This window comes from Nicotiana sylvestris, chromosome 5, assembly GCF_000393655.2.
Source record: "Nicotiana sylvestris chromosome 5, ASM39365v2, whole genome shotgun sequence".
In the NCBI taxonomy this organism is placed as follows: domain Eukaryota; kingdom Viridiplantae; phylum Streptophyta; class Magnoliopsida; order Solanales; family Solanaceae; genus Nicotiana; species Nicotiana sylvestris.
Genome location: NC_091061.1, coordinates 169064618 through 169088345, shown reverse-complemented (window position 1 = coordinate 169088345; position 23728 = coordinate 169064618). Strand labels below are relative to the sequence as shown.

General features: G+C 39.4%; 1 protein-coding gene across 1 annotated transcript in view; it reads left to right on the top strand.

Annotated features, from left to right (window-relative positions):
• LOC104241381 (protein FLOWERING LOCUS T 1) overlaps nucleotides 1-23728 on the top strand; it is a 118953-nt gene that overhangs the window by 89294 nt on the left and 5931 nt on the right. The window contains 2 exon segments of the mRNA XM_070174126.1: nucleotides 10437-10449; nucleotides 23716-23728. Coding sequence (XP_070030227.1) covers nucleotides 10437-10449; nucleotides 23716-23728 — 26 coding nt within the window.

The following is a 23728-nucleotide window of genomic DNA, read 5'->3' as shown; positions in this document are numbered from 1 at the left end:
CACCTGGAGAATGAGGATGAGAATTAAAGAAGTCAGGCGTCCACTTGGAGAATGAGGATGAAGAATTAAAGAAGTCAGGCGTCCACCTGGAGAATGAGGATGAGAATTAAAGAAGTCAGGCGTCCACCTGGAGAATGAGGATGAAGAATTAAAGAAGTCAGGCGTCCACCTGGAGAATGAGGATAAGAATTAAAGAAGTCAGGCGTCCACCTGGAGAATGAGGATGAGGAAAAGAAGAAGTCAGGCGTCCACCTGGAGAATGAGGACAAAGAAAAGAAGAAGTCAGGCGTCCACCTGGAGAATGAGGATGAGAATTAAAGAAGTCAGGCGTCCACCTGGAGAATGAGGATGAAGAATTAAAGAAGTCAGGCATCCACCTGGACAATGAGGATGAAGAATTAAAGAAGTCAGGCGTCCACCTGGAGAATGAGGATGAGAATTAAAAGAAGTCAGGCGTCCACCTGGAGAATGAGGATGAGAAAAGAAGAAGTCAGGCGTCCACCTGGAAAATGAGGATGAAGAAAAGAAGAAGTCAGGCGTCCACCTGGAGAATGAGGATGAGAATTAAAGAAGTCAGGCGTCCACCTGGATAATGAGGATGAGAAAAGAAGAAGTCAGGCGTCCACCTGGATAATGAGGATGAGAAAAGAAGAAGTCAGGCGTCCACCTGGAAAATGAGGATGAAGAGAAAAAGAAGTCAGGCGTCCACCTGGAGAATGAGGATGAAGAATTAAAGAAGTCAGGCGTCCACCTGAAGAATGAGGATGAAGAAAAAAGGAAGTCAGGCGTCCACCTGGAGAATGAGGATGAAGAAAGAAAAGAAGCAGTCAGGGCACCCACCTGAAGAACGAGGGAATGAAATTGAAGTGTTGAAATCAAAAGCCCGCTCATATGAAAAAGGAGCACACTTAGAATCAATAAAGCAGAGGAGTCCAACAGAATCCCTAGCAAGAAATAACAAGAGTTCCAAAAGAAAATACGGGACAAAATGAAAAGGAATACGGAATAAGCCAAATGCCCAAGAGTCACCAAGATATCAAGACAACAAGAAACACAAGGGCATGATCTAGATAAGATTTTTATAATTCCTGTACCATAATCTAGTTTAGTTTTTTTATTACCTTTGAAGTAAGGTGTAATAAGGAGGTCAGCAAGCAGTAAAAACAGCACAAAGCAGCAGTAACATCACAGTCCCATGGTAGTCCCAGCTACCCAAAATTCCCGAACTACATTGACCTGATTCCTTTATAGCCAAGGATATGTAGGAAACCTTTGAAGCAGAGGTTCGGTCAAATATTTCTAAAAATGCTTCCCACGGAGTATTCGAACGGGCAAAAATCGCTCGTATCCGCTCACTTTATCTTTGCACGAAAACTCTTCGAGTTTCCGCACAAAGAGGGGCAGCTGTGAGCACGTGATTTTTGCCTTACGAAAACTACTCCAGAATAAAATCAAAAAATAAAATAAATTTCTTTTACTGTGTAATTTTTTGAATTTGCGTGATGATTAAATACTTGTTTTATGTCCGTAAGTGTTTACATTGTCATAATAAAATGAAAAAAAATAAAATAAAATACATATTGCATGCATATAGGATTTAATTATGCATTTAAAAGATAATTTAAATAAAATCACAAAAATATGCAATCGTTCTATTTTAAATATTCCACTGTGTGATTGATGTTTTGTCTATGTGTTAAATAATTGTTATAGAGTAATTAATATATTTTTGTGAAGTTAAAATTATTTTATAGTTAATATTAAAAATTTAAATTAGAAAAAAATGAAAAATATATATATACAAAATCGGACCTGGATTAAAATCCAGGCCCAAAACATTTTAACCCCCACAGCCCAATCCTTTAGCCCAGGTCCGGTCCAAACCAGACGAACCAAAACGACAGCGTTTGGTCGTGGCTTCTCAGAAACCGTTGGATCAAATCCAACCAACGGTCAAGATCTCACCCCCTTTACCCGTAACCCGTAACCCGATCCAGTGACCCGACTCAGCCGACCCTGGCATTAAACCAAACGACATCGTTTGGTTTAATGAGTTGATCCTGGCCCTTCATCTTACTTGATCGGACGAACAATATCAATCCACCCCACCCCTATATAAGTCCCAAGCCCTTACCCCGGCCCCTAACTGAACACCCCCCCTCCTACACTGTTCATCATCATCCCCCAGACCCCCACTCCTAACCCTAGCCGCCCTAGGATCCCACCGCCTGAAACCCGACGGCATCAACGCCGCCGGTCACCAAAATAACACCATAGAATCCCCTGAACTTCCTCTACACAAATCTAACATTGGTTTCCTTCGAATCAGGTCCCAACTCTTCGAATCTTAAATCGAAGGTTGGCCTGAAAACCTTACCTTCTCCGATGGCTTCCAAAATAACACCAGAGCTTCCCCTGTCCATCCTCATCACGGATCTGTTAGTAGCATGGTTCGAATCTTCATAGAACTGCTCGAATCTTCATTTGAAGATTCGAGTGAAACCTAACCCTACTCAGATTCCTTCCAAATTAACACCAAATGACCCCTAGACCTCCCTCGTGCCTAGAATACCATTGGTTTGCTTCGAATCTGCCTAGAAGTGTTCGGATTTAAGATCCAAAATCTGAAACCCTAAGAATTTTCCAATCTTGGAATTTTTCCGATTCGAGTGAAGGATTGAGGTCTAAGAGACTTTAATCGAGGTATTCTCAACTGAGAATACTTCGAATAAAGTCTGTTCAACCTCAAAAATGTCCGAATCCAAGTTGAGTCTGTGTCTGAATAAATTTGAAGATTCAGAGGTATTTTCTATTTCTTTTGTGTATTCTACGTGTATTGTTGTCTGTTTTAATAGTTTTTTTTTAATTTTTCATATTTTTTTTTGATTAATTCTGTCATTTCTGTCTCCTACCTATCTACTTGATCCGAATGTGAATTGTTTCTGTTGGTTGTGACTAATTACAATGTGTGTAATCGACTTGATTAAGTTCGTCGATTAGTTATATTACGAATTTTCATTTCTGAAAATGTTGACTGAAATAACCTGTTTTGGATGGATTATTTTGCTATAATCAATTAATTAGTTATTGTTAATCAGTTGGTTCTTGTTTAATAAATCCATAAAATGGACGTTATATGTGTGTTGTTTTCTGAACATTAAGTTCAGAACATTGTCAATATTGACAATGCTCCTGTTTGTTTGATCTTAGTTCAAAAGCTGAGTTCAGTTGAATTATTAGGCTGAATTCAGTATAATGTTGTTATGATATTAGGTTTAATTTCAATTTCACCAATGTTGGTTAGATACAATTGTGTTAGAAAAGTGCATTCTCAGTCAAGATTTAGTCCAGAACTTGATAGGATTGGTTATAGCTGTTTAATTCAGAAGGATAATCGATTCTGAACAATTTTTAAAATCTATTTTTTTATCAGATTCTGATTTCCTTGAGGGCTGTAATTACAGAAGGATTTCAGTTTTATTTTAGAATGAAACAGTAGGGTAATGTGATAGTGTGCTTTCAATAATATAATAGTGGCTATAATTTAAGTAATAATGGGGAACAAGGGATAATGGGGCTGCTGAAAAACAGGATAAAAAGCACTCAATAAGATTTAAAGTATTCAAAAGTAGTTTTAATGGAACTTTTCTGATTATTTAAAAAAGAGAAAGGGTCCAGGCAGCATTTAAGAGAGCTGGACAGACCTGTATAAGATAGAGGGAAATGGGGACTGATTTGGGAGAGTGTTTAGTGAGACAGAAAACAGAATTGAGGAGACTTTAAGAGTTTTCAGAGAGAAGAGTGATCAGTTAGACAGAGAAGAGAGTTTAGAGAGACTTCATAACAGATTTTGAAAGAGAATTTAAGAAAAATACATCTAGAGTGAGATAAAAAGAAAAATCCAGCAGAAAAATCAGGTTCTTCTTGGAATCTGAAGAGGAAGAGGAAAAAGAAAAACAGAAACAGATATAGAAACAGATTGAATATTTTCAGAAACATACTTTTCTTTGGATTTGTCCGGGTCTGTTGGTCTGATAGTATTTGGTTTAAATCTGAAAGTTTTCTCTTCCAAAAATCCTGTTACTGTGCATCTGGGCTCCTCGGATCCTATTCTTGTTCGGATTTGTTGTGTTATCGGTACATTCTACTGTTTTTGTTACTGCTACAACTGCTGAAATTTACTCTTTCTACCTTCATTTTCAGGTACATGTCTTTTAAATTTTAAGTTGGAAAGAGATTCAACATGACTCATCAATGAAGCTTGAATTGAAATTCTATTTTCCATTTGTCCAAGTTCATCAGTTTAAATTTCATTTTTTGTTTCATGTTAGTTAATTGGTAGTGAATTCAATTTGATAGCTATGAGCTAATTGTCTTACTTTGAAAGTTCGTATAAAGCTTTGTAATAATGTTAGCCCTTCATCTCATTAGTTTAATCATATTTGAACTGTCAAGGTAGGAAACATGACATAAAGATTGGCCATTTACTAGGCCTTGTGGCGTTGTTAGAATAGAGTGAAAATATCAAAACCATATTGCTAGTTTATTCTTATACTTGATTTAGTTATGGATGGAATGATATAAGTTGTACGTTCTTATGTGGTATGATAACAGGTATTTATAGAACCATTAGTGGATGGTGAGTTGAGTTGTTATGGCTCATTATGATGTTAAAGTGCTACGAATGTTTCAAGACATACAAATAGGTGGCATGTAAGGCAATGTTGTTAATTAATTTGTACAATAATTCCCTTTATTATCAATTTGATGCCTATTTACCATCCTAAATAAATAATTAGGCCTATTAGATTAAAAGCAAGTATATGAGAATAAGATGAGATATACAAATTGCAACACTTTTTATCAACGACAATTAGAAATAGGACTTGCACTAAATAGAAATAATAAAAGTTCTTGAAAAAAAAATATTCTTCCCTTTATAAATCATTTTTAGTTTCATATACAATTCATTATTGGGCATGTAGATATATATGTTGTATTTGTGAAGAATAGTATTAATCATGTTCTTATTCTTTATTTTGAATTTGAATAGTCTTGGATGAACATGTTATATGCGGAAATTATAATCAACGGGCAACATTCAATAAATTGTGAATTCTTTTTCAAGAATTAAAGGGTATCTTAAATGAAGATTTCTCATAATATAATAAACAATTTGTGGAAAAATCCCTAATATCATTACAAATATTTTGCGCAATTAGGGATACGTTCGCGTACCCTGATTATATTTTTAAAAGCAAAAATTCGGATTATGCGTACGCGCAATTTCGAGCGAATATTTAATAAAAGGATTTTTCCAAAGGCGTTAAATCAATTTCATAAAAACCCGAGATGTACGGTTCACTATTTAAGAAAAACAAATATTCTTGATTCGACACGATTTCGAAAAATGATTGTTTAATAAATATATTACCAAAAGTTATCGTGTACACGTACGCGTGACACAATTCCGCATTTTTAAATTTATAACACGAATATACGTACGCGTAATTCGATTCAAAGAAGGGTCCTCAATCACAATAAGTATAAGCGGTAGTAAAATCATGTAACATCAATATATTTAATAAAATCAAGATAATTAAGCCAATAATAAAAACAGTTAAGCGACCGTGCTAGAACCACGGAATTCGGAAATGCCTAACACCTTCTTCCGGATTAACAGAATTCCTTACTCAGGATTTCTGGTTCGCAGAATAATAAACAGAGTCATATTCTCCTCGATTCAGGGATTGAATTTGGTGACTTGGGACGCCTTAAAATTCCCAGGTGGCGACTCTTAAATAATTAAATAAATCCCGTTTCGACTGTCCTTTAATTGGAGAAAACTCCCCACGCGCCCCCGCGGGCGCAGTAAAAAGGAGGTGCGACAGGGATGATACAATATCTCGACGTCGTAGTCTTTCAGTAATTTAAGCCACCTACGCTGCCTCAAATTCAACTCTTTCTGCTTGAAGATGTAATGTAAACTCTTGTGATCTGTGTAGATGTCAACATGGACGTCGTATAAGTAGTACTACCATATCTTCAAAGCATATATTACTGCAGCCAATTCCAAAACATGGGTTGGATAATTCTTTTCATGCTTCTTCAGTTGTCTTGATGCATAAGCAATCACCTTCCCACACTGCATCAATACTCACCCCAAACCTATACCTGAGGCATCACAATATACCACATAACCTTCTGTTCCTTCAGGGAGAGTGAGCACTGGTGCGGATGTCAATCGATTCTTCAGCTCCTGAAAACTACGTTCACAAGTGTCAGACCACTGGAACTTGGTAGCTTTCTGTGTTAACTTAGTCAATGGTGATGATATAGAGGAAAACCCTTCTACAAACCGCCTATAATATCATGCTAGCCCTAGGAAGCTGCAGACTTCTGATGGTGTTATAGGTCTCGGCCAATTCTTTACTGCATCGATCTTCTGAGTGTCGACACTAATACCCTCGTCAGATATCATAGGGCCAAGGAACGCTACTGAGTTCAGCCAAAATTCACATTTGGAGAGCTTAGCATCTAACTGACGATCTTGAAGCATCTGTAACACTATCCGCAAGTGGCCCGCATGTTTTGCCTCCGAACAAGAATATACTAGAATGTCATCAATGAATATAATCACGAACACATCAAGATAGGGCCTAAATATAGTATTCATGAGATCCATAAAAGCTGTTGGGGCATTTGTTAGCCCGAACGACATCACCAAGAACTCAAAGTGCCTGTATCTTGTCCGGAAGGCCGTCTTTGGAATATCCTTCTCCTTAACCCTCACCTGATGATACCCTGAACGTAAATCAATCTTGGAGAAATACTTGGCACCCTGGAGTTGGTCAAATAGGTCATCAATTCTTGGAAGTGGATACTTGTTCTTTATAGTAGACTTATTCAACTGTCGATAGTCGATACACATCCGTAACGACCCGTCTTTCTTCCGCACGAATAGGACTGGTGCACCCCAAGGTGAAGTGCTAGGCCTAATAAAGCCCTTATCCAGCAAGTCCTTCAACTGCACCTTCAACTCTCGCAACTCTGCCGGGGCCATTCTGTATGGAGGAATAGAGATCGGTTGAGTGTCAGGCAACACATCAATGCTAAACTCAATCTCCCTTTCAGGAGGAAGGCCTGGGAGTTCATCTGGGAAAACATCTGGGAATTCGTTGACCATGGGGATTGATTGTAAAGTAGGCGGTTTCGCCTCCGCATCCCTAATGCGAACGAAATGATAAATGTAACCTTTTGAGATCATTTTCCTTGCCTTAAGATAGGAAATAAACCTACCTTTTGGTGTAGCAATATTCCCTTTTCCATTTAATGATGGGTTCACCAGGAAATTGAAACATAACCATCTTCGTACGGCAGTCAACATTTGCATAGCATGAGGCCAACCAGTCCATTCCCATTATCACATCAAAATCAACCATTTCTAACTCAAATAAATTTGCCGAGGTTTGACGACTACAAATCATCACAGTGCAACCTCTATATACCCTTCTAGCAATCACAAAATCTCCTATCGGAGTAGATACCGCAAGGGGTTTACATATCAATTCAGGTTCAATGCCAAACTTATTAGCCACAAAGGGTGTAACATATGATAATGTAGATCCCGGATCAATCAGTGCATATATATCATAAGAAAACACAGATAATATACCTATAACAATATCTGGAGACGACTCGAGATCCTGTCGACCTACTAGAGCATAGGTTCAATTTTGACCACCCCTCAAACTCGGCACTGCACCTCTACCTTTACCACGACCTGTCGACTGCTGAAACCCCATGCTGGAGGTCGAACTGATGAGGAAGAAGCAAACACAGATCCAGTCGGCTGAGCCATACCATCACCTCCCCTGTTAGGACAATCTCGCATCATATGGCCAGGCTATCCGCAAGAACAACATGCATCAGAACCTCGACGGCACAGTCCAAAGTAGGCCTTGCCGCACTGATCACAACGTGGTGTTGTGGGTCTCGTCTGACTAGTATCCCTGTGATGTTGCGAGCCTAATTCCTGCGAACTCTGACTTGGACCAGAATGGGTAAATCGATCATATTGAGGCCTCTGAAACTGTGGGGGAGCACTAGCTACAGGTGGTGCCGAACTCCTTGAAGACTGGGGCCTGACGCTGCCGCTGAAGTCATTAGAATACCTTGCAAATCTCGCCCTCTTATGCTGGCCCCTATCCCGCTCCCTATCTACCCTCTGCTAGCGCTTACGATCCTCTAGGGTCTGGGCATAAGCCTGAATATGGGAAATATCCATGCCCTCCACCAAGGAGGCTGTCGTGCACTCATTTATCAGATGTGGTCCCAATCCGTTCACGAACAAATGCACCCTATCACTCATCTCGACCACCATATGGGGAGCATACCTTGCTAAAGAATCGAACTGCATACTATACTTTCGCACACTCATATTACCTTGTCTAAGGTTCAATAACTTATCAGCTCTAGCTCGTCGTATCTCAACTGGCAAGTAGTGACGAAGAAAGGCCTCAGAAAATTCCTTCCACACAGCTGGAGGAGCATTCGAACCCCTGGATCTCTCCCAACTATCATACCAGAGAACCGCTAAATCCCGTAGCCGATAAGAAGCCAACTCTACTGCTTCTGTATCACTAACATGCCTAACCCAAAGTATACGATGAACCTGGTCAATAAAAGTCTGCGGGTCCTCCTTAGGCTCTGATCCGGTAAACACTGGAGGGTCTAAATTAATAAAATCACGAACTCTCGTACTAACTGGTTTCTCAGCAGCACTTGTATTCTGCCTCTGAGCCTGAGCAGCTATCAAGCTAGTCAATAATTGCAAAGCACTCCGCATATCCTGGTCTGTAGTGCCAGACGGAGGAACTGGAGATGTTGGGTGCCTCCTAATATCCTCTGGAGGAGACGGGGTAGCTGAGGTATGAGACGACATCTCACTCTGAGCCTCACTTTGGCCTGCCCTGGCTTGGGGCACCTGACTGGTACCCTCTCCTGCAGCTGTATCAAGCCGTCTACTAATTGTTTGCTTCCTAGTAGAAGGCATCGCTGAAAGAAAACAAGGTGAATATTAGAGACAAACACTTACGACTCAACTCTACGCACGATCTAGATTTAGGAAGAAGGTAACAACCCTAGATGTCATGTAGCCTTCTGATTATAAATGTGGCGCGCTACACATCCATAATCAAGACTCTACTAGACACGGCTCATAGACAATCCCTAGGACAGACTTGCTCTGATACCAAGTTTGTCACGACCCAAACTGGAGGGCCATGACTAGCACCCAACCATACTTGTCGAGCACCAACGTACATTTTATCTAACCTTTTTTTTTATTATATATTAGGGTTGACGAGATCAATATTAATGGTAGACCTGGATCATGGACAACCAGCAATAAAATATGATGGCATGAACATACATAGCAGGGGATGACCAGACAATTAAGAAACTACATATAAGGTACGAGCTACCACGCTACCATGAAAGACTATACAACAAAAACCAGCCGACAAGGCATACCAAACTATACATGAGTCAACACTTGTCTATGAGCCTCTATAAGAACATAAGTACTGCAACATATCCGGAACAGGGCCCCGACATACCCATAATTTCTATAACAAAAATTCATACCAAGACCACAGCAAGTCCGGAGAAGGGATCTCGCCAATCACTGCTGAACTGGACAACCTACTGTGTTGAGGGAGTTGCAACTGCCTGTCTATTAGGGCCTGCAGCACGACATGCAGCGTACACAAACAAAAGGACGTCAGTACGAATAAAGTACAGAGTATGTAAGGCATGGAACCATAAATATGAACAGTAATGTAAGCAGGGATAGAGAATATACAACCTGGAACATCTGAGTACCTCTGAGGGCTACTGACATGAAATGCATGATACATATGTATGTATACATAAACTTTTAAAACACGCGCCTCTGTGAGCATCATCATATCGTACCCAGCCATAATAGGCTTGGTAAAAACATACCCGACCGTCATAAGGCTCGGTAGAATTGTACCCGGCCACGTGGAGCTTGGTAAAACCCAACTGATCAGTGGTTGCACAATAGGTGTCGTACCCGACTGACTATAGCGCAGCTCGGTAGAGTAAAATAGATACATATATATAATGCATGCTCGACTTATGGAATCACATTCTAAACCTTTCAGAGTGACATAAGGTCGGTATCCTCTGTACACGTTATTAGGACCAACTCTTCATTACGAATCTTATAAGAATCAGGAAGTACAAGCAACATTGATAACATAAGAATAAGAGAAGCAAAATTAACATCAATCGCTCCATAAGAGGGAAAGAAATGTAAGTACTACTATCTTCTAAGAGTAGAGTATCTTTGGAAGCTCGTTCATTACATTATGTACAATCGGAGTCGTGCAAAAGCAGAAAAAGGATAGCCTCACATACCTTGTATACTTCCCCAATCACAAGCTATGCAATTGTCATAACTCCTTAGCTATAATAAGAGAAACGATACTATAGTTATCATTTAAGCATCATAACTATTATGTATCGACCACAACCTATTTTACGTTGAAACGGATAGCACCTCCCCTATATATATGACTTCACACCATTCCAAACAATCACCAAAAAGCCCAAACAACATCAATAATAAACATATTGAGCCTCCCAAAACAGTCCACGCACAACCTAATTACATCATACATACGACGACCACCGTAGTCGTGTCAAACGACCCAGACATGTTATGTATAACTATCATCCCACAACCATACATATATATGGTATTTCTCCATACCCTTCAACCTCCAAAACTCCACAAAATAGTAGTAAAATACACAGCCCAATAGCAACACAAAACAGTCCACAAAACAGTCCGCTATAAGTGAATAACTCGAACTCACGGTTTCTGATCACCGTCCCGTGAGTTCTTACATGTATAGAACGAATTACCATGAATTCACAGCAGAGAAAAATGTATGAAAGATGGCAGTAACTTACCTTACTTGTTGGATAACTCAGCCCTTCCCTTGGTTCTTCAAACTCTAGGTTTTACCTTCAAATAGAACTTGAAAGAGAGGGAAAATCGATTAGGGTTTGTGTGGGATTTTTGGGGAGGAGTTGCAGGGGTTAACTTTGGTTTTGAGGGTCTGAAATATGGATGAAATAACTGAGTTCATAACCCCTTAAAAGTCCTCTCTTGGCCGACTTAGGTCTTTTAATTTTGTCCTATCATTTTGGCAAGTAGGTGATGCACCTACTTGTCATCTACCAATCTGCACAGGCTTGCAAAAATATGAATATCTCTATACTCCGATTTCATATTGACAAAAGGTTTAATGAGTTGGAAACTAGACTCATAGATCTTTAATTTGGTGGGTAGATCACCCCGTAATTCCTTGTAAATTAAGAGAAAAGCTTAGAAACATTTAACCTAATGTTTAAGTAAAATTATGAACCTAAGTTGCGACAACGTTTGTCGACTTTTGTTTCATAACTCGTTTGACTTCAAGACTTATGATACGGATATTATATGATTCAAACACTTTAATACATGACCTTGAGTGTATTAAGAACCTCTAGGTTTACCTGAAAATACGAGTTACAACATCCTTGATTCGTTTAACTTCTAATACTTGTTAATCACCCTTATACACCCTTGTATCACTTAAGACCAATAGGATTAACTTCTTATCATCTCAATGGTAATTCCTTCTTGAATTTATGTTAACTAATATATGGCATGAACTAACGCGTGTGGATATGGGTTGTAACACCCTTCCCCCTTAGGAACATTCGTCCTCAAATGTAAGGGTTCATGGGGAGTTTAAATCATCGTGGATTCCAGCCAAGTTTCTCCCGTAAATAAAGGACAAACTTGCAAGCGGTTAACTCAACGTATGGCCTTACAAGAGTATGCAAAGCATTATGGACATATACATTATCTGCATATCGCCATTTTGTATTAAGGAAGAGTTTTCTCAAGTTATTGCTTACCTCATAGAGCCATTTCACCTTCCAATGTATCATGTGTTCCACCAGCATCCTTGTTATCTTCATTATGGAATAGGTACGGGTATTTATACTTCATCTCCTCTTCTGCTTCCCATGTTATTTCTTCCATATTCTTGTTCCTCCACAATACTTTGATAGAAGCTACATCTTTTGTTCTCAGCTTGCGGACTTGTCGATCTAATATAGCCACTGGCACTTCTTCATATGATAGGTCCTCTGTAACCTGTACATCTTTGATAGGGACAACTCGAGAAGGGTCTCCAATACATTTCCTCAACATAGATACATGGAATACCGGGTGGACAAATTCCAACTCGGATGACAATTCTAACTCATAAGAAACCTGTCCAATCCGTCGAAGAATTTTATACGGCCCTATATACCTTGGACTCAGCTTACCTTTCTTCCCAAAATGCATAATACCCTTCATTAGTGAGATCCTCAGGAAAACCCAATTACCAACCTCAAACTCCAGATCACGACGTCGGACATCAGAATAAGATTTTTGCCTGCTTTGTGTCGTCCTCAATCGCTCCTGTATCACTTTCACCTTCTCAATAGCTTGGTGAATCAAATCTGGCCCATATAATTCTGTTTCACCGACTTCGAACCATCCAACTGGTGATCTACATCTTCTCCCGTATAGTGCCTCGTATGGGGCCATTTTAATACTGGAATGGTAGCTATTATTGTAGGCAAATTCTATGAGTGGAAGATGGTCATCCCAATTTCCCTTAAAATCTAGAACACATGCTCGTAGCATATCTTCCAGTGTCTGAATGGTACGTTCAGACTGTCCGTCAGTCTGCGGATGAAATGCAGTGCTGAGATTCACTTGTGTGCCTAAACCCTTCTGAAAAGACCTCCAAAAGTTAGTTGTAAATTGAGCTCCTTGGTCTGATATAATAGATACCGGCACACCATGAAGCCTAACAATCTCCTTGATATACAACTTCGTATAATCTTCAGCCGTGTAAGTTGTCTTAACTGGCAGAAAATGGGCACATTTTGTAAGTCGATCAATTATCACCCAGATGGAGTCAAACTTATGATAAGAGCGAGGTAATCCAATAATGAAGTCCATATTAATCACCTCCCATTTCCAGGTCGGAATCTCTATATTCTGAAGCAATCCACCGGGTTTCTGATGTTCTATCTTTACTTGTTGACAATTGGGACACTGGGCTACAAATTCTGCAATAGACTTCTTCATGTTATCCCACCAATACTGCTCCTTGACATCATGATACATCTTTGTCGAGCCGGGATGGATGGAATATCGGGATTGATGAATCTCATTCATAATCTTCTCTCGCAACCCTGCCACATTAGGCACACATAATTGGCTCTGGTATCTCAGTGCCCCATCTCTTCCAATCTCAAAAGCCATACTTTTACACTGCTGAATGCTCTCTCTTAATCGTACTAAGATAGGATCTTCATATTGTCGTGCTTTTACCTCGGCTACCAAAAATGATTCTGATGTATTCTGTACTGTAACACCTCCGTCATCAGAGTCTAATAATCTGATTCTCATATTGGCTAGCTGATGAAGCTCTTTAGTCAACCCCCATCTACCTGCCTCAATATGTACTAAGCTTCCCATTGATTTACGGCTGAGAGCATCTGCCAAAACATGGGTTGGATAATTCTTTTCATGCTTCTTCAGTTGTCTTGATGCATAAGCAATCACCTTCCCACACTGCATCAATACTCACCCCAAACCTATACCTGAGGCATCACAATATACCACATAACCTTCTGTTCCTTCAGGGAGAGTGAGCACTGGTGCGGATGTCAATCAATTCTTCAGCTCCTGAAAACTACCTTCACAAGTGTCAGACCACTGGAACTTGGTAGCTTTCTGTGTTAACTTAGTCAATGGTGATGATATAGAGGAAAACCCTTCTACAAACCGCCTATAATATCATGCTAGCCCTAGGAAGTTGCGGACTTCTGATGGTGTTATAGGTCTCGGCCAATTCTTTACTGCATCGATCTTCTGAGTGTCGACACTAATACCCTCGTCAGATATCATAGGGCCAAGGAACGTTACTGAGTTCAGCCAAAATTCACATTTGGAGAGCTTAGCATATAACTTACGATCTTGAAGCGTCTGTAACACTATCCGCAAGTGGCCCGCATGTTTTGCCTCCGAACGAGAATATACTAGAATGTTATCAATGAATACAATCACGACCACATCAAGATAGGGCCTAAATATAGTATTCATGAGATCCATAAAAGCTGTTGGGGCATTTGTTAGCCCGAACGACATCACCAAGAACTCAAAGTGCTCGTATCTTGTCCGGAAGGCCGTCTTTGGAATATCCTTCTCCTTAACCCTCACCTGATGATACCCTGAATGTAAATCAATCTTGGAGAAATACTTGGCACCCTGGAGTTGGTCAAATAGGTCATCAATTCTTGGAAGAGGATACTTGTTCTTTATAGTAGACTTATTCAACTGTCGATAGTCGATACACATCCATAACGACCCGTATTTCTTCCGCACGAATAGGACTGGTTCACCCCAAGGTCTAATGAAGCCCTTATCCAGCAAGTCCTTCAACTGCACCTTCAACTCTCACAATTCTGCCAGGGCCATTCTGTATGGAGGGATAGAGATCGGTTGAGTGTTAGGCAACACATCAATGCTAAACTCAATCTCCCTTTCAGGAGGAAGGCCTGGGAGTTCATCTGGGAAAACATCTGGGAATTCGTTGACCATGGGGATTGATTGTAAAGTAGGCGGTTTCGCCTCCGCATCCCTAACGTGAACGAAATGATAAATGTAACCTTTTGAGATCATTTTCCTTGCCTTAAGATAGGAAATAAACCTAACTTTTGGTTTAGCAATATTCCCTTTCCATTTAATGATGGGTTCACCAGGAAATTGAAACCTAACCATCTTCGTACAGCAGTCAACATTTGCATAGCATGAGGCCAACCAGTCCATTCCCATTATCACATCAAAATCAACCATTTCTAACTCAAATAAATTTGCCGAGGTTTGACGACTACAAATCATCACAGTGCAACCTCTATATACCCTTCTAGCAATCACAGAATCTCCTATCGGAGTAGATACCGCAAGGGGTTTACTTATCAATTCAGGTTCAATGCCAAACTTATTAGCCACAAAGGGTGTAACATATGATAATGTAGATCCCGGATCAATCAGCGCATATACATCATAAGAAAACACAGATATAATACCTGTAACAACATCTGGAGACGACTCGAGATCCTGTCGACCTACTAGAGCATAGGTTCGATTTTGAGCACCACTCGAACTCGGCACTGCACCTCTACCCCTACCACGACCTGTCGACTGCTGAAAACCCCGTGCTGGAGGTCGAACTGATGAGGAAGAACCAGACACAGATCCAGTCGGCTGAGCCATACCATCACCTCCTCTATTAGGACAATCCCGCATCATATGGCCAGGCTGCCCGCACGAATAGCATGCATCAGAACCTCGACGACACAGTCCAAAGTGGGCCTTGCCGCACTGATCACAATGTGGTGTTGTGGGTCTCGTCTGACTAGTATCCCTGTGATGTTGCAAGCCTATTGCCTGTGAACTCTGACCTAGACTAGAATGGGTAAATCGATCATATTGAGGCCTCTGAAACTGTGGGGGAGCACTAGCTACAGGTGGCACCAAACTCCTCGAAGACTGGGGCCTGACGTTGCCTCTGACATCATTAGAATACCTTGCAAATCTCGCCCTCTTATGCTAGCCCCTATCCTGCTCCCTATCTGCCCTCTGCTGGCGCTTACGATCCTCTAGGGTCTGGGCATAAGCCTGAATACGGGAAATATCCATGCCCTCCACCAAGAAGGCTGTCGTACACTCATTTATCAGATGTGGTCCCAATCCGTTCACGAACAAATGCACCCTATCACTCATCTCGGCCACCATATGGGGAGCATACCTTGCTAAAGAATCGAACTGCATACTGTACTCTCGCACACTCATATTACCTTGTCTAAGGTTCAAGAACTTATCAGCTCTAGCTCGTCGTATCTCAACTGGCAAGTAGTGACGAAGAAAGGCCTCAGAAAATTCCTTCCACACAGTTGGAGGAGCGTTCGAACCCCTGGATCTCTCCCAACTATCATACCAGAGAACCGCTAAATCCCGTAGCCGATAAGAAGCCAACTCTACTGCCTTTGTATCACTAACATGCCTAACCCAAAGTGTACGATGAACCTGGTCAATAAAAGTCTGCGGGTCCTCCTTGGGCTCTAATCCGGTAAACACTGGAGGGTCTAAATTAATAAAATCACGAACTCTCGTACTAACTGGTTTCTCAGCATCACCTGTATTCTACCTCTGAGCTTAAGCAACTACCAAGATAGTCAATAACTGCAAAGCACTCCGCATATCCTGGTCTGTAGTGCCAGACTGAGGAACTGGAGGTGTTGGGTGCCTCCTAATATCCTCTGGAGGAGACGGGGTAGCTGAGGTATGAGACGGCGTCTCACTCTAAGCCTCACTTTGGCCTGCTCTGGCTTGGGGCACCTAACTGGTACCCTCTCCCGCAGCTGTATCAAGCTATCTACTAATTGTTTGCTTCATAGTAGAAGTCATCGCTGAAAGAAAACAAGGTGAATATTAGAGACAAACACTTACGACTCAACTCTACGCACGATCTAGATTCAGGAAGAAGGTAACAACCCTAGATGTCATGTAGCCTCCTGATTATAAATGTGGCGCGCTACACATCCATAATCAAGACTCTACTAGACATGGCTCATAGACAATCCCTAGGACAGACTTGCTCTGATACCAAGTTTGTCACGACCCAAACTGGAGGGCCATGACTAGCACCCGACCATACTTGCCGAGCACCAACGTACATTTTATCTAACCTTTTTTTATTATCTTTAAGGGTTGACGAGACCAATATAAATGGTAGACCTGGATCATGGACAACCAGCAATAAAATATGATGGCATGAACATACATAGCAGGGGATGACCAGACAATCAAGAAACTACATATAAGGTACGAGCTACCACGCTACCATGAAAGACTATACAACAAAAACCAGCCGACAAGGCATACCAAACTATACATGAGTCGACACTTGTCTATGAGCCTCTATAGGAACATAAGTACTGCAACATAGCCGGAACAGGGCCCCGACATACCCATAATGTCTATAACAAAAATGCATACCAAGACCACAGCAAGTCCGGAGAAGGGATCTCGCCAATCACTGTTGAACTGGACAACCTACTGTGGTGAGGGAGTTGCACCTGCCTGTCTATTAGGGCCTGCAGCACGACATGCAGCATCCACAAACAAAAGGACGTCAGTATGAATAAAGTACATAGTATGTAAGGCATGGAACCATAAATATGAATAGTAATGTAAGCAGGGATAGAGAATATACAACCTGGAATATCTGAGTACCTCTGAGGTCTACTGACATGAAATGCATCATACATATGTATGTATACATAAACTTTTAAAACATACGCCTCTATGGACATCATCATATCGTACCCAGCCATAATATGCTTGGTAAAAACGTACCCGGCCATCATAAGGCTCGGTAGAATCGTACTCGGCCACGTGGAGCTCGGTAAACCCCAACTGATCAGTGGTTGCACAATAGGTGTCGTACCCGACTGACTATAGTGCGGCTCAGTAGAGTAAAATAGATACATATATAATGCATGCTCGACTCATGGAATCACATTCTAAACCTTTCGGAGTGACATAAGGTCGGTATCCTCTGTACACATTATTAGGACCAACTCTTCATTATGAATCTTATAAGAATCAGGAAGTACCAGCAACATTGATAACATAAGAATAAGAGAAGCAAAATTAACATCAATCGCTCCATAAGAGGGAAAGCAATGTAAGTACTGCTAGCTTCTAAGAGTAGAGTATCTTTGGAAGCTCGTTCATTACATTATGTACAATCGGAGTCATGCAAAAGAAGAAAAGGGATAGCCTCACATACCTTGTATATACTTCCCCAATCACAAGCTATGCAATTGTCACAACTCCTTAGTCTACAATAAGAGAAACGATACTATCGTTATCATTTAAGCGTCATAACTATTATGTATCGACCACAACCTATTTTACGTTGAAACGGACAGCACCTCCCCTATATATATGACTTCACACCATTCCAAACAATCACCAAACAGTCAAACAACAACAATAATAAACATACTGAGCCTCCCAAAAAAGTCCACGCATAACTAATTACATCATACATACGACGACCACCGTAGTCGTGTCAAACGACCCGGAAATGTTACGAATAACTATCAGCCCACAACCCTACATATATATGGTATTTCTCCACACCCTTCCACCTCCAAAACTCCACAAAATAGTAGTAAAATATGCAGCCCAATAGCAACACAAAACAGTCCACAAAACAGTCTGCTACAAGTGAATAACTCGAACTCACGGCTTCCGATCACCGTCCCGTGAGTTCTTACATGTATAGAACGAATTACCATGAATTCACAGCAGAGAAAAATGTATGAAAGATGGCAGTAACTTACCTTACTTGTTGGATAACTCAGCCCTTCCCTTGGTTCTTCAAACTCTAGGTTTTACCTTCAAATAGAACTTGAAAGAGAGGGAAAATCGATTAGGGTTTGTGTGGGATTTTTGGGGAGGAGTTGCAGGGGTTAACTTTGGTTTTGAGGGTCTAAAAAATGGATGAAATAACTGAGTTCATAACCCCTTAAAAGTCCTCTCTTGTCTGACTTAGGGCTTTTAATTTTGTCCTATCATTTTGACAAGTAGGTGATGCCCCTACTTGTCATCTACCAATCTGCACAGGCTTGCAAAAATATGAATATCTCTATACTCTGAGATCATATTGATAAAAGGTTTTAATAAATTGGAAACTAGACTCATAGATCTTTAATTTGGTGGGTAGATCACCCCGTAATTCCTTGTAAATTAGGAGAAAAGCTTATAAACATTTAACCTAATGTTTAAGTAAAATTATGAACCTAAGTTGTAACAACGTTTGTCGACTTTTGTTTCATAACTCGTTTGACTTCAAGACTTATGATACAGATATTATATGATTCAAACACTTTAATACATGACCTTGAGTGTATTAAGAACCTCTAGGTTTACCTGAAAATACGAGTTACAACATCCTTGATTCGTTTAATTTCTAATACTTGTTAATCACCCTTATACACCCTTGTATCACTTAAGACCAATAGGATTAACTTCTTATCATCTCAAAGGTAATTACTTCTTGAATTTATGTTAACTAATATATGGCATGAACTAACGCGTGTGGATATGGGTTGTAACAGAAGATTTTTCAAGTTTTTGCTAAAAATCAAAGGAAATAGAACCAGCCACCAATGGAATAGTAGCTGAGTCTTTTTTGTGCTTTTTTAGGGTTCTCAAATCTGATCAGTGTGTGTGTGAGTGCATCTTTTCTTTTATTTTTATAGAATGTACATTCAAAACAGCATCAAAAAATATTCTACCCTAATTTTTTAGATGGTACAGCTGTTGTGACAGAGAATAATGTTCAATTATCCATTTTTCAGCATCTTTTATAACTAATTTTGGACAGCTGGTACTTCTAGAACCTTCCTATTCCTAGATATTTTCTGAAAATTATCCTAAGTTTCTTTTAGTTCAATTAGGACCCTACAGGTTTCTAATGATTTGCAAATCAAGGCAAACAAGTACCCGACCATAAGGAATCAGGGTCCAGATTCAAATGACAAACAAAGTTGAAATGATGCAATTTAAACCCTAATATTGACCTCATCAGTAAATAAGAAAGCTCATCTAATTAACCTTAAGCAAATACTGGATTTAAACGACTAACCATCTAAACAACAATCAAACCAAGATTAAAAAGAAAATTGTAAATAAATCCTAGAAATTAAACTACTTAGTTTATAAATCAAAACAAATTAATTAACTAAATTAACATTTGGAAATCTAACTAAAACTAACTAATTGTAGAATACAAGAGAGGAACAATCAAACAAAAAATGGAAGCAAAAACAGAATAGTCGTGCGCATAAAATCATTCTTAAAAGAAACTTAGGTATTAATCAAGCCAAAATAACAAAAATAGAGAAAAGAAAGAGAGCGATAATTCCAACAGTTATTTTTTTAACAAAAAGTGAGACAATTAAACCATGCAAAGCAAAGAAAATTTTTAAAAACCCTAAATATGCTGATACCCAGAAATTTTAAGAAAAGGAGAACAAAGAGGAGGGTTATTACCTGAAAAACGACAAGAAAGTCTTCAAATAGCACTGGATCAAAACACGGGTCCGAACCCTTCTGAAATGACCCGAAATTAACGCTAATCGGTTGTTCTTGTCAAGAACAATCGACTAGCATACATTTTAGGCCAACTCGAGCCTTGAAACTTAACGAATCAGACAAAGAAAGGAAAGAAGAAACTCGATGCTTTTTTCTCTTCTTTTAGATCTGATTTTGAGAGCATTTGGTGGGGATTCTAGGGAATAGGGTAATAGCTTGACGATGGGGGGAGGTTATGAAGTATAGGGTATAGATTTGGGTTCGTTTGGAGGTGGTTTGAGGCGGCGCCAGTGGAGAGCATTTGGGGACGGCTAGGGTTTAGGTTAGATATGGGGAATGGGAATCGGTCTCTAGGGTTAGGGGAAAGCCTTCGAATAGTTTTATAGGGGATTGGGTAACCAGTTCCGAGCCGTTGGATCAAATGAATCCAACCGCTGAGATGAAAGACATGGGTAAATGGGGTCATTTTTTGGAGGGTGGGGATTAGACTGGGTTTTGAAGGGTTTTGGGCTTGGGTCTGGACTGATTTGGGTATAAGGTTTAGCCCAATTTCAAATTAACCCCCCCCCCCTCCTTTTTTTTCTTTTCCAAATTCTTTTTCTTATTTCATTTTTTCCTTTTTTTAATTAAAATCCTAAATTAATCTAATTTGTAAAATTAAGCTAATTATAAAAATTAGTTGATCCTAAATTTAAAAGAGAAAAATTATTAATCTAAAATTAAAAGCTAAAATGTAAAAATGAGCTAATTTTTTTTGTGATTTTCATTTTGATAAAGCAATTAATTAACTAACTAATCCTAAAATATGAACACAAAGTCTAATATGCAATGCATGATGTTTTTTTTTGACATTTTTGGGGCATTTTTATGATTTTAATAAAAATTAAACGTGCACAAAAATGCAAACAATTAATAAAACCCTACAAAATCCTATATAGTTGTAAATAATTGGAAAAAAGTCTATTTCTTTAATTTTATAGGAGTATTTTGAATGGGACAAAAATCGCGTGCTCACAACGTTTAAAAAAGATGATTTGTAAAAGAGGAGAAATGGGAAAACATCATTATGTTTGGGGTAGGTTTAAAATAGTTTCTTGAATATAATCCTGAACAGTTTGGGTCCTTTAAATGTTGGTAAAAGAGCACTTTTCATCTATTTGTCAGCTATTTAACAAACCCCGATTGTTAGACTATATGAGAATTGTGAAAAAAATAAAGATTTAAATGAGAGCTTGAACCGCACAATTAAATCTCCATTAATTTTTCGAACTTCAGCATAGTGTGTTGGAGTTTCACTTGTAAAAGTCTCGATCTCTAGAACATCATGCTGGAGGTTTTTTGTGTTTTATCTAGAGATATTTTGTCTCAATTTTATTTCTACAAATTACATTTCTAATGGTGGCTAAATATTAACAAGCGACCCAAAAATTGGCCATCCAACGCTATTTACCCCGACCTCCCTTTTGTTTATTTCTTGTAGAAATAACTCAAGATAGCCATCTAGAGGGCTGCTATTTAGAAATTAGCCAGTGTATCCTGAATTTCAGTTTTTTAGGTTAATTTTTCAAGACATAAAGTCTTGAAGTTAAGATTTTTAGTTCAAATTTTTAAGACAAAACAAGCACTAGCTAAACCCTAAATAGCAGTCCTTGTATCCGGACAAGATTAGATCGCCCATGAATCCTCTAGCTTTTTCACTAAGGGGTTAGAAATTAATCTTAGGACTCAATTTAGTTTCTCAAAATGTGTTAAAAAATTCATATTCTTTTGCAGATAATTTAAGAATTTCTTTCAGTAAGTTCACAAATTGTATTGCCAAAAAAATCATTTTTGGAATTACGCAATTTCAACAAGTGCACTTGTGATGACCCAAAAGGTCATCACTTATTTTAAAATAAAATTCAGCGTTCCGAGGCTTTGAAAACCTCTTCTAGCATCACCTCGATTTGCGTGCACAGTCCGAGCGCGTAGCCGAAAAGCCTATACGTGGAAATCTGTGAAAAATAATAAATTTTGACTATAAAATAAATTAATTTGACTTCGGTCAACGTTTTGGATAAACGGACTTGGACCCGTGATTTGACGATCCCGGAGGGTCCGGAGGAAAATATGGAGCTTGGGCGTATGCCCGGAATCAAATTCCGAGGTCCCAAGCCCAAATGAACTTTTAAAGAAAATTATTTTCTGAAACTGTTTAAAGGATTTGGAAATGAATTTTGATTAGAACATGTTGGTATCAGACCCGTATTTTGGTTCCGGGGCCCGGTACAGGTCTTATATGTGATTTAAGATAATTCTGTGAAGTTTGGTAAGAAACGGAATCCGTTTGACGTGATTCGGACCTTAAACGCAAAATTTGGTGTTTAAAGAAGTTTTGAGAAATTTCATTAATTTTGAGGTATAATTCGATGTTCATGATGTTATTTTGGTGATTTGATTACACGAATAAGTCTGTAGGGTATTTTTGAGGTTGTGTGTATATTTGGTTTGAAGCCCCAAGGGCTCGGATAAATTTTGGATAGGCCACGGGATGCATTTTTGACTTAGAAAAAATTGCAGGTTTTCAGCTAATGTGCATAGATCTACAGGCTTCGCAAATGCGAGCTCGCAAATGCGAAAATAGGACCTGAGCAGGCCTGATCGCAAATGCGACCACTTGACTCGCAAATGCGGAAGGCCAATCGCAAATGCAACATTGTTGATCGCAAATGCGAAACTCCAATTTTCCTGAAGGGTTCGCAAAAGCGAGCCCTGCTTCAATTCCCATATCTGAGACCTGCAACTTTTATACTTAGATGAATTTTAACTCATTTTTTCATATCCTCTCAAAATATAAACACACTAGGGCAATTTTCAAAGGCTTCTTCTTCTTCAAATCACTTGTAAGTCGTTTTTAACTAGTTCTCTTCAATCATTAACATCTTTTAACATGATTTCAACTTAAAATCAATGATTTTCATGGGGGAAATTGGGTGTTTTGGGTAGAACTTAGGTTTTTCAAAAATTGGGGATTTGGACCTCGATTTGAGGTCCGATTTCAAAACAAATCATATATCTGAGTTCGTAGGAGAATGGGTAATCGGGTTTTGGTTCGAACCTCGGGTTTTGACCATGTGGGCTCGGGGGCGATTTTTAACTTTTTGGGTAAAACTTTGAAAACTCATTTTCATGCATTGGGGTTGATTCATTTAGCATTTATTGATGTATTAAGTAACTTGTAACTAGATACGAGCGAATTAGCGATGAAATCAAAGGGTAAAGCTATAATTGAAACTTGAGTTGTGTTCGAGGCATCGAGGTAAGTGTTCGGTCTAACCTTAGCTTGAGGGATTAGGATTTGTGTCCTATTTGCTATTTGCTTCTTGTTGAGTACGACGTATAGGCATGGTGACGAGTATATATACATTG